This window comes from Neomonachus schauinslandi, chromosome 15 (assembly GCF_002201575.2).
Source record: "Neomonachus schauinslandi chromosome 15, ASM220157v2, whole genome shotgun sequence".
Classification (NCBI taxonomy): Eukaryota; Metazoa; Chordata; class Mammalia; order Carnivora; family Phocidae; genus Neomonachus; species Neomonachus schauinslandi.
Window position 1 is genome coordinate 55,120 of NC_058417.1, and position 11,413 is coordinate 66,532.

General features: G+C 51.6%; 1 protein-coding gene across 1 annotated transcript in view; it reads right to left on the reverse strand.

Annotated features, from left to right (window-relative positions):
• Positions 1-11,413, reverse strand: part of ZZEF1 (zinc finger ZZ-type and EF-hand domain containing 1) — a 104,204-nt gene that overhangs the window by 35,994 nt on the left and 56,797 nt on the right. The window contains exons 27-32 of the mRNA XM_044921780.1: positions 9,456-9,535; positions 7,067-7,160; positions 5,514-5,982; positions 4,745-4,909; positions 1,570-1,689; positions 750-911 (exon numbers count right to left, since the gene is read on the reverse strand). Of these exons, the coding sequence (XP_044777715.1) occupies positions 750-911; positions 1,570-1,689; positions 4,745-4,909; positions 5,514-5,982; positions 7,067-7,160; positions 9,456-9,535 (1,090 nt within the window). The remainder of the gene's footprint in view (positions 1-749; positions 912-1,569; positions 1,690-4,744; positions 4,910-5,513; positions 5,983-7,066; positions 7,161-9,455; positions 9,536-11,413) is intronic.

Consider the following 11,413-nt stretch of genomic DNA (forward strand, 5'->3'; position numbering starts at 1 on the left):
GGGGGGGGGGGCCCCCTCCGGGACTACCTGGCGCAGGCACGGGCCCACACGCCCACCCCGGCTGTGTGCCGGGTCTGGGACACAGGAGACAGGTGTAGGTCTAGCCCCTCTTCCAGAATGCCCAGGACGTCTGAGAAAGTGAAACCTGTGGCAACACTGACCCACTAATTCCCCTGGTCCTGTCCCATGCCTTCCGTCTCTCGTTTCGTTCTTTCTTCTCCATGCACACGAGTGGCTGATAGGTAAGTGGACCCGAGCAGGGTGGAGAGACACTCATTACAAGCGGAAAGGAAAGAAAGTCCGCATACTATTTTTTCTCACATCTTAAGTCCTTATAATGTGCAAGGGGTTACAATGGCTAAAACCCCATATACACGTAACTGAAAAATAAAGAAAAGGATTCTCCGATTCAACAAGCTGCACTAGGGTCTCCAAAAATGCGGAGGATCCTCGTCCTCACAGTCCCATCACCAACACCTTCCACACACTTCCACGCACCAGACACTGTTGTCAACCCTGAGAAACACAATTCATTTACCCTTCACAATGATCCTATGAGGTGGGTACCATTACTATCCTCCAGGCGTAAGGAGGAGGAAACGGAGGCACAGCGGGTACAAGTGAGTGTCCCAAGGTCACCCGACCGGGCCGTGGCAGAGCCAGGACGCACTACGGGGAGTCTAATGCCAGCAACCGGGCCCTGAACTCCTCTGCTCCGGGCACTGCGGGGTGCGGGCCTGGGTTCTTACCTGATCACACTGTCGTGCACGCTTATATTTTCTTGCGACATCTTCATGAGGAGATGTGGTAACTGAATGTCCACAAAGAAGGTGAGATCGGCGGGTTCCCAGCCCATATCCAGAAGATGGAGCAGGGCTGTCTGCACACAGGACAAGGCAGGCAGCAAGGACCTAAGGAGCCCATGAGGTGCGAGTTATCGAGGCTGCCATCCCCAGCGGGACGGCACAGATGGCACACGATGCAAGTCAGAACCTGGTGTGCCTGCAGGTGAGAGCAGACTCCCCACGCTCCACACAAGCCCCCCTCCAAGGGCAGCTGGGCAAGAGTCCCGGAAGCACGACGTGAGGTGTCGGCCATGCCCGCCTCGGGGCATTCTGTGGCTAAGGACAGAGCGTAAAAATCACGACCCGATAAGCAGCCGGTCCCAAATTAGCGCAGGTCATTCCTTCAGCGCGGACGGAGAGGAAGATCGTCCGACTTAAGGTTTCTCTCTAAACCACCTATGAGGGATGATACTGGGGAATGGTTTCACACCCAAGTCTTAAAATTGCACACAACCCACGAAAAACTGAAAAGGACAGGTCGTACGTTCTTACATAAACCAAGAACCATCCCCTTGAAAAAGGACACGGCACACAGAAAAAAGGCTGGGACAAAGTATCTGAGCAAGTTCACACGAGCAATTAGCGCTAGGTGGTAACGTCAGGGATTATCATTTTCTTTTTCGCTCTGTGTTTTTCCACATTTTCAACACCGAATGTGTATTTCCTCTAAAGTCAGCAAAAATAGAAATATGTGTTCTCTAGAGATGATAAAGTGATACAGTACCTGTCACTGATGCTGCTAAATCCTTTAACTGCTTTGACCAAAAACAGAACGAACTGGTAGTAAGTGTCTCGAATCTCTTTGTGCAGATGTGCGCCACAGCCCTCCAAGTGCGCGAAATAACTAGACACAGAGAAAAGCACTGATGACTTAATTGCCGAAACAGCACGGACTTCACGGTCGTGATTCCCTCCGCAAAACAGAGCCCGGCAGCTGAGCAAAGTGGCGCGGAGGCCGGAGTCAGTGTGAGCACGTAACTTCAGGGAGTGGCAGCGCGGCAGCAAGGATCCACCTGCCGGGCCAGGAGTGAGGGAAGGCAAGGACTTCTCCTTCTTGGTTAATCTAACCCGCCCCCCCGGACCTTCACCGCAGCCAGGCCCCTCGGCCCTGCCCACCCTCCCCTCCCCTCCCCCAATGACCTCAGCACCAAGCTCGCTGCCTCTCCCACCTCGACGCTTGTCCCCTGGGAGACCTCAAGATGCCCGGGCGCCTCTGCCATGGTCACCTCCAGCCTTCTTCTGACCTCGTCACCACAGTGACGGCAGGACTTCTGAAATCCTGACTGGATTCAGAGCGTCCTGCTCTGCCCCCGGCCCCAACAACAGTGACTTCCGCCCCAAGGAACCCCAACCTGTGACGCTGCCTCAGGGCGCTGCCAGCCCGGCTGAGATCCCACGGCCCCTCACCGCCACCTCACCCGAGCAACCGCCAACTCCCTGCTGCTTTCTCCCTCCACAGACTGGCCTGCGAGAGCTTACACCGGTATCCAAACAGCACAGTGCTGCTGGAGGAGACAGCACGCATCGGGCTGACGGGCGCCACTTTCAACTCATGACCACGGTTCTCAAAGAAGCACTCAGAGCGCTCAGCCAGTCAGACTGGCTTTCTCACCTTGCGTTACTGTTTCAACCCTTCGTGCCTCTCCTTAAACTGCCACGACTTCTCCTAGCCCTTCACTTTTAGCTAGGACTAGGCGATTTTAATTTTAAAAAGCAGAAAGATCACACAGAGGCCCCCATCTCCGCACCACCAAACCGACCAACCGGTCTGCCCCTCCATGCGCACCATGCTGCTCGGGCCGCCACAGACGGTCCCCCGGCTCTGTGCAAACCAACCCTGTGCGTCTGCACCTGCCATGCGATGGGCCCTCTCTTCCTGCATCAAGTGTGTGTCAGGACTGATGCTTTCCCACCAGCATATGAAATGCACTAACACCTTATCTTAAAAACCCTCAGCTGAGCCCATGTCCCCTGCAATTCTGCCTTTTCCTCTCTGTACCACTCTAAAGCCAAGGATCTTGAAATGATGGTCTGTGGTCTCTCCGTCCCTTTGCCCCCCCACCCCATTTTCCTCTCCACCCAGTCCAGCTGGGCCTTCAGCCCCCTGGCCCCCACAGGACTGCAGACAAATCCAGTGTGGCGCCACCTCCCACATCAGCATTTGACACAACGGACACATTCTTCTCTTGGCTTCTAGGACCCCGTCATCCCCTGGATATCTTGCTCTTGATGGCTACTCCTTCGTGATCTCCTTAGTTGACCCCTCTTCCTCTGCCTGAGCTCTGAATAAGAGGTGCCCCTCAGGCTCAGTCTTGAGCCCATTCTTGTCCATCTCTACGCTCTTTCTTGATCATCCAGTCTCATGGCTGTAAAGATCATCCGCATGCTGACAGCATCCAAACTCTATCCCTAGCCCTGGCTTCTTTCCAGAACCTCAGACCCTTACCTTTACTCCCTGGATACCATTACTTGGATGTGAAAAAAGCAGGTCTAACTTAACATACCAGAGCAAAGTCTGATTTTCGCCCCAATCTGTTTCTTCCATTCTCTTCCCATCAGTAAAATCCGTCACAATCCACCAACTGCTGTAGCCAACATCCAGCAGCCCCTTCCTCACGGTTCCTTCCGTCCAATCCATTGGTGCGTCCCGGTGACTCTACCTCCAAAGCAGATCCTGAGTGCCCTCCTTTCTCTCCATCTCCAGGACCATTCCAGGGTCCAGAGCCTGCCACTGCCCGCCTGGCCGACTGCACCGTCTCCCGACTACTTTGCTTCCGTCCACGCTTTCCCACAGAGTAGCCAGAAGTGACTTTCATAAATGTAACAGTGTGTTCCTCCTGGGCTTGGGATTCCCCAGGGGTCTCCCACCTACAACTCAGTATGAAATCCAAACACCTTAAACCCCGTCCTACAAAGATCAGCCATCATCTGAGCCCCGACTCATCTCCTGAGCTGGTCTCCTGCCATCCCCTCTCACTCAGGCACGCCGGTTTTCGTGCTGTTCCTGGGGCCAAGCCCTCACCCCAGGGCCTCTGCGCTGTTCCTTCTGCATTCAGTGCTCTTCCCTCTGAGCTCAATGATCATTCATCTCTTGGTTTACAGGCTGACTTCTCAGCCCCGCTCCCTGAACACACAAACTACATCACTCTGTTGGAGGTCACCACACGCCTGGGATGGACACATTACATAGATGGAGGAATGGATGGATTTCTTTCATCATCCGTCTCTCCTCAATAGAATACAAGCTCCAGTAGGCACACCTGGGTAGCTCAGGGGGTGAAGCGTCTGCCTTTGGCTCAGGTCATGATCCTGGAGTCCTGGGACTGAGCCCCTTGTTGGGTTCCCCACTTGGTGGGGAGTCAGCTTCTCCCTCTCCCTCTGCCCCTCCCCCCTGCCTGTGTGCAGGCACCCTCTCTCTCTCAAATAAATAAAATCTTTCAAAAAAAGCAATACAAGTCCCGTTAGAACGAGACTCTTGTCTGCCTCATCCACGGCTGCACATCCATCGCCTAGCACAGTGCCTGACATAGTCAACGCTCAGGAAGGAGTTGTTCAGTGGCTATTAGAACCACGTTGTGAGGTACTCAGATTAATGTCCTCACTGTAAATGAAAATTAAATTTAGTTCACAGCTTCCAGAAGCCACCTGATGGATATGGGTACACAGGGAACACAATCCTCACTGTCTGGTAAAATAAAGCTGACAAACTCATCAGGAGAAATAAACAAGATTTCTGGCATTTACTTACTAGAAAGAACCGTTTCTCCTTAGGATGAGAGAACTGACCAAAAACAAATCTGCATCCTACACGGAAATAACAGTTACTAATTAAAGACAACTAGGGTTTCTTCACAATTGCCCGGGCCTGTTTTCCTTGCAGATGTGTGATTTGTACTTACTTGGTAAACTCCTTCTGGCAGGTGAGGAGCTCCAACAGGAAGAGTATGTACGGCGGATGGAAGCAGTGAGGCTGTCCGAGGGACTCTGAGCAATATTGAACGATCCTCAGGACTTCGAGGACACTCTGCGCCTGGGCTCTCCTCAAGGCAAGAACCTTTACGACACTGCAGACAGAGGTCAAGTCAGGCTCAGCGAGAGAGCTCGAGCTGGGGCTACGGTAGCAGCAGGAGCGTCACTCTGGAGGGGGACCTGGCCCTGCTGGCTCCTGTCCGTCAGTGCTCAGCAGCAACAGGCACAGCTCACAAACAGCCCAGAAGCCGGACACCCCAAACTCGCAAATTCAGGAACTGGAAAGGGACTCTGATCTTTTTACTGCCCCACGGAGACGAAGCTTTAATTCTTAGGGCAGGAAATTATTAAAACATGTGATACTTCCAGACGTGCAGACCCGCTGACAGATAATTTTGTCAGAAAATCTCAAATCCTAAGTTTCTCCCAGGATTAATGTAAGACACATTTATAAATGACAGCTACCAAAACCAATGTTTCTTTTTTTAATCCTGGCGTACATTACTGAGATCTAATTTACATACCATGTAATGTACAAGTCTTCAGTGTTTTCAGTAAGAAAATACTTCTTAAAAGAAAAAAGTAACCACCCAATTTTGTCTTCACCGTTCTAACACAAATCTTGATCTCTCCTTCAAGTACTCCTTGCTCACTTGTACTTCGTGAACGCTGAGTACGGGGAGGGCACTGGCGGCTCACCTCTCATGGGAGAGGGACTGGTCCTTGATGAAGTCCAGGACATCCTTCAGCACGGGGTACTTCTCCTTCACTGTGGGCGCTGGCCTCGCCTCCTCCACGGACCGGAAGGAGAGCAGCCGGAGTCGGCCTCGGGTGAAGGGAGGCCGCCGGGCGGGGGTAGAAGGTGACGAGGGCTCTTCGGCGGCGGCAGAGGACACCTCGGCGGCAGGGGGCCCGCTGCTGGGTGGCAGCTTCGGCTGCACGTCCGAGCCAAGACCCCCAACGCCCGCAGCAAGGGCGCCCGCTTCCACGGGAGACACGGAGGCCTGGAAATGCTCCTCCACCACAGAGCTCGTCCTCGGGCGCTTGTCCCGTGGCTGGAGGTGATCCGTTTCATCTGCAGCCACCAACCCGTCACAGCTTCCTTTTGAACTCACTCCCACGGGCAAAAATCTCAGTAACAGGAGGCTCTTCTGAATACACTCTTTTGCTAAATGCAGAAAGCAAGGAAGGTAATGAAAAAAGGTCAAAATTCAATTTACTGCTTACTTTTGGAGAGAAAATAATCTCTTTAAACTCCACAATTTTGGACAAGAAATACCTCCATTAATAAAGTGACATATATCTCCCTCTGCCCCTCACCCTGTTCTCATGCTCTCTCTCGCTCTCTCTCTCTCTCAATCTTTAAAAAGAAATTTAAAAAAAATTAAGTGACATACACATCTTCTGAAGAAAATAAACTCTCATGTCATTATACAAATCAAAATCTTCCGAGCACTGTCAGTACACTTAAAAGGAAGTTTTCTTGTGGACTTTTTTTTTTTTTTTTAAGATTTTATTTATTTATTTATTCGAGAGAGAGAGTGAGAAAGGGAGGGGGGAGAGAAAGAGTGCACTCCAGTGAGGGGAGGGGCAGAGGGAGGGGCAGAGACTCTCGAGTGGACTCCCCACTAAGCGCAGAGCCCCACACAGGACTCGATCCCAGGGCCCTGAGATCACGACCTGAGCCAAAATCAAGAGTCAGCTGCTCAACTGACTGAACCATCCAGGTGCCCCTATTGTGGATATTTCAAACATACAGAGAGAAAAGACTATGAGGACCCCATCACGTTACCCCTGACCCTGCCCAAGGCCAGTCTCGTTTCACCAGCCACCCCCTCCCTGGACTATTTCCATGCAGATCGCAGGGATCACACTATTTCATCTAAAAACTTCACATTTCTCTAAAATAGCAAGTTTTTAACATAACCATGATATCACTAATTCCTTAACCTCACTGAACATTCACTGACAGCACACGTTAAAAACAACAAAAGGGGCGCCTGGGTGGCTCAGTCAGCGAAGCGTCTGCCTTCGGCTCAGGTCATGATCCCAGGGTCCTGGGATCGAGCCCCGCATCGGGCTCCCTGCTCCGCGGGAAGCCTGCTTCTCTCTCTCCCTCTGCCCCTCCCCCAGCTTGTGCGCTCTCCCTCTCTCTCTCTCTCTCACTTTCTCTCTCTCAAATAAATAAAATCATCTCGAAGACGGGTCACCAGTTTCCTAGGAAGTGTAAACAGAAGGCTCAGCACACTCACCCAGGCTCTCGGGGTTCACCTCAGCCGCTTCCGACCCATGCTTTTCTTCTGCCTCGTTCCCCAGGTTTATCAGGGACTTCTGCTTCATCTCCAACTGGGGGGGGGGGGAGAGTTTGAGCCACACAATTACAGTGTCCAGGCAGGGCCACGGCACACAGCATGACATCACGGAGAACTGTACAATTACTGTCCAGCTCTCGAGGACACAGACCTCAGCTGTTTTTGTTTGTCCTACAAGTAATCCAGGCTATGAAGCTGTCTAACAGTATGTCCGCAACACTGCCTTCTTTCCAACTATGCCTTGTTTGGGAGGGGACTGTACCCCTGATCCCATTACTTAAAAAATCGGGGCACACGGGTGGCTCAGTTGGTTAAGCGTCCGACTCTTGATTTCAGCTCAGGTCGTGATCTCAGGGTCCTGAGATCGAGTCCTGCATCGGGCTCTGCTTCTCCCTCTCCCTCTGCTCCTCCCCTCCCCCGCACTTGCGCGCGCGCGCGCGCTCTCTCTCTCTCTCAAATAAAGAAATAAAATCCTTAAACAAAACATAGAACACTGGAGCTGGAAGGGCCCTTATCCAAAGCCGAAATAGCACGGACAAAGAAGTGGAGGTCTAGAGAAATGAAGGGTCTTGCTAGGGTTAGCACCCAGTTTGCTGCAGAAGGTGGACCAAATTCCATCTCTACTCTACCCTGTGTGAGGGGATGCCTGCACGTGATGCCGGGCCTGCCAGGCAGAGAACGCGCTCCTAGTACCAGGGTCAGGGCGGGGGCCACGGTGCTGACAGCCCAGGCAGAAGGCCACGTCTGGGGGCGCCTGGGTGGCTCGGTCGGTTGAGCGACTGCCTTCGGCCCAGGTCACGGTCCCGGGGTCCTGGGATCGAGCCCCGCCTCGGACTCCCCGCTCCCCGGGGAGCCTGCTTCTCCCTCTGCCCCTCCCCCTGCTTGTGTTCCGTCTCTCGCTCTGTCTCTGTCAAATAAATAAATAAAATCTTTAAAAAAAAAAAGAAGGCCACGTCTGGGAGAGGAGGCTGGTGTCTTGTCCAGCGATCGGCAGTCGTCCCACACCAAACCAGAAGCGTGATCTACGCTGTGCCTCGTCAACTGCCAAGTCCTTTCGCTTCGAGTGTCTGTGGCAGTGAGTTTACCGGTCTTTTCCTCAGGCCACTACTACAGCTTTGGTTTCCCTCCACACACTGTTGTGACCCTCCTCACACCCTCCTGATGACAGTACCTTCTAGCTTCTCTTGAGAATCTGTTCACCAATGATTTGGAGCTACCCGGATCTCTGTTCCGACACGTCTGCTACATTCTCACAGGTTCCCTGACTCCTCCGGCTAGGTGTCTCAGGTGAGCTGTGTGTCCTCATACTCAGCATGTCCCAGAATGAATTCACACCCCCCCACCCCGCCCACTCCCAGCTCCAAGGCCATTCCCCCCCCGTCTGGTTAATGCTTCCACCGCCCAGCAAGTCCCCAAGCCGGGAACGTGCGAAGGGTCCTGGACACCACACCACTGCACACCACTCACACCAGCCACAGAACCTGACCATTCTACACCCAGGAGCAGCCACCACGCTCGCTGAAGAACCACAGCTGGTCTCCTGCTCTCAATCTCATTGCCCGTCCTCTCCAACACTTAACGATTCCTCCCAATTACTACACAGTACTTAAGATGATTGTGAATGTATGGACCATAATAATAACACATAGGGATTCAGCTCCATGCCTAAGAAAAATAAAAAAGGTTCTCCTGAGTCTGATGGTCATCATTTCCAGGACTTTTGAAGAATTTTACTACACATGTACGTACCTAACAGGACACAGATGTGGGTTGTGTGTAAACTTTACTCGTGGGTTCCCCTAGGAGTTGCTTCTACTCGTCATCACGTGTCAGCTGACCTCCTTCACTCACGGCAGGACAGCACCACGCACACCTCCCACGCCGCGACGTCGCGTTACGCAGTAACACAACAGTCCCTCTGCCCGTCCTCCCACTCGAGGGCGCTCCGTCCCTCCACTCCACGGCTGTCACAAGCAGCCACACAGAACCACTGTTCTGCAGCACAGCAGCCTCTCCCTGGAGAGCGGCCTGACCCCACCCAAGGCCGCCAGCGTCCGCCCGTCGGAGAGGCCCCCGCAGAGTGGCCCTGGGGCTACGGAAGGGTGTCTGGAGCTCACGGACGCGACCTGTTTACTCCGAACGTCCTCAGCACCCACTACACTAGGACTTCAAGGGTTCTAAGTTATTTCAGAGCTTTTCACGCCACTGAACTTCAGTGAAAAACGAAACAAAACAAAACAAAAAACTCGAGAGCTGCTCACCGTAACTGCACGCAACCATGGTGCGAAAACTCAAAATACGTAAGAATCGCATGCGAAGAAAATCTTACCATCCATATGCGAATCCCATCTGCCAAGCAATACACCTGTGCAAACTCCTCGCTCAGGGCTGTGTTGCCCCCACTTTTTACTGGGGAAAGGAGAGACGATGAGATTATACTCAGTTAACTCAATCCAGTACTGCAACTTTAAGCACAAAGTAACTTCTAAAACTCCTAACACAGAGAAAAAGTCGTTCCCCTGATGCTCACACCGTGCGGTGGAACGAGGGAGGGATCGGTTAAGCCACAAACACCAGTAATGGGTTCTCTGTGTTACTACAAACTCACTTTTTTCAAGCGAACAGCATCTGAAATGGACATACTATTAAATGGAGTAAAAGGTTTAAAGTAAAAATATGAAAGTAAAATATCAAAAATATTAAAAGTAAAATGAAAAGTATTAAAAGTAGGTAAAAAATAATTATTAACATGAAAAAAGTTCATGGTATAAATTAAGTAAAAAAGATGGGTTTTGAAACAGTATAAACACAAAATTATCTATTTAAAAAGACCATACATATTAGAAACGTGATGGATATATATGATCTATACACAGATAGATAAGCCATGTAAATATGCCTAGATAAAAAGCCCAGGTATGTACACAGAAAAACGTCAACAGATGTGTACTTGAAGTGGTGAGATTACAACTGACCGTTATCTTAAGCTTTCCTGTACTTTGTAGGTTTCCACGTGAATGGGTAATATCTTTATAATTAGAAAAGTAACAAAGAAGTTGTTTGTTTAAAGGAAACATCTCCTTTCTTGGCTCGTAAAAACTGGAGGATCACAGACTAGAACAGCGCGCAGCTCTCCACAGAACCTCCGCGGCACCGACGAACAGCGCGAGGGCCACGGCCACACACGGGGGAGGCCCTGGGGGCCCCCGTAGGCACTGGGAACGCAATGCTGAGAAAAAGAGAGCTGGCTCTGCCCTCAGGCAGCTTACAGGCTAGTTGAAAAACTCCTCCCGCGTACCTCTAATGCAAAAAGGTGAGCCATTTTTAGACATTTTTGGAGCTAGACAAGGCCCACCCTTGTGGGGTGGGTGCTCCGCCTGGTAGGACCCAGAAAGAGCCCCTGAAGAACGGAGACCAGCTGTATCTCCAAAGCCCAGCGGTAGGTTATTCTGGAAACAACCTGTATTCAGGGAAGTTTCTAGTTCCCATATCAGACTGTATCTCTCTCCTGAAATTAGGGATGTGCTATCTGAACATGATCTGAAAAGGAGCTGGGGAGCCTGCCACCAGCCAGAAACTTTGTTTCTCAGCTTAAACTCACAAGGCTTTCATCTGCTCAGAGTTCCCGCAGGTAAAAAAGACTGTCCAGCTCTCTTACTATAATTTGATTATGAAAACATAAACTGGAATTTTTTTTTTAAACCTGGCAGGTCACCTGGTACCCCACCTCCTAGCAGAGACACAGTCTTCCACAGGACACTGGTTTCCATAAACCACTCATGCCTCAATGTAGGTTTTATTTATTTGAGCAGCTTCTTCAAGGAAATAGTAAGAATTGAGGGAGGAAGGATTCACTGAGATGTTTTAGAAACCAGGAAATAAACTCTGCGCTGTGAGAGCTAAACAACTGGGCGGTACGGGGCAGGAGTGACTGTCATTGGAATACTTACTAACAGCGGCAACCATCTGTGACCTGCTCTAATGGGGAAAGCACTGTTCCTGCTCAGCTCATCTGCACCATGAAAGCAACACACACCCTGCCAAAGTGCTTGGGAAAAGCCCTAGCTCCTCTTTACGTAGGGTTTGAAAGGTTCTTCCCTTGAGAGATTACGGGGAGAGAGAGGCCCTCCCTCCTGTGGGTCCCACCGTCTGCCGGCTACACACATAGGACGCCGATGACATCTCGGGGGGGGGGGGGGGGGGGGGGGAAAAAAAGGGGGGGGGGGGGGGCCACCCCCGGGAACCCCAAAAAAAGTTTGAACAAGAGGGACGGGGGTATCCCGCCCC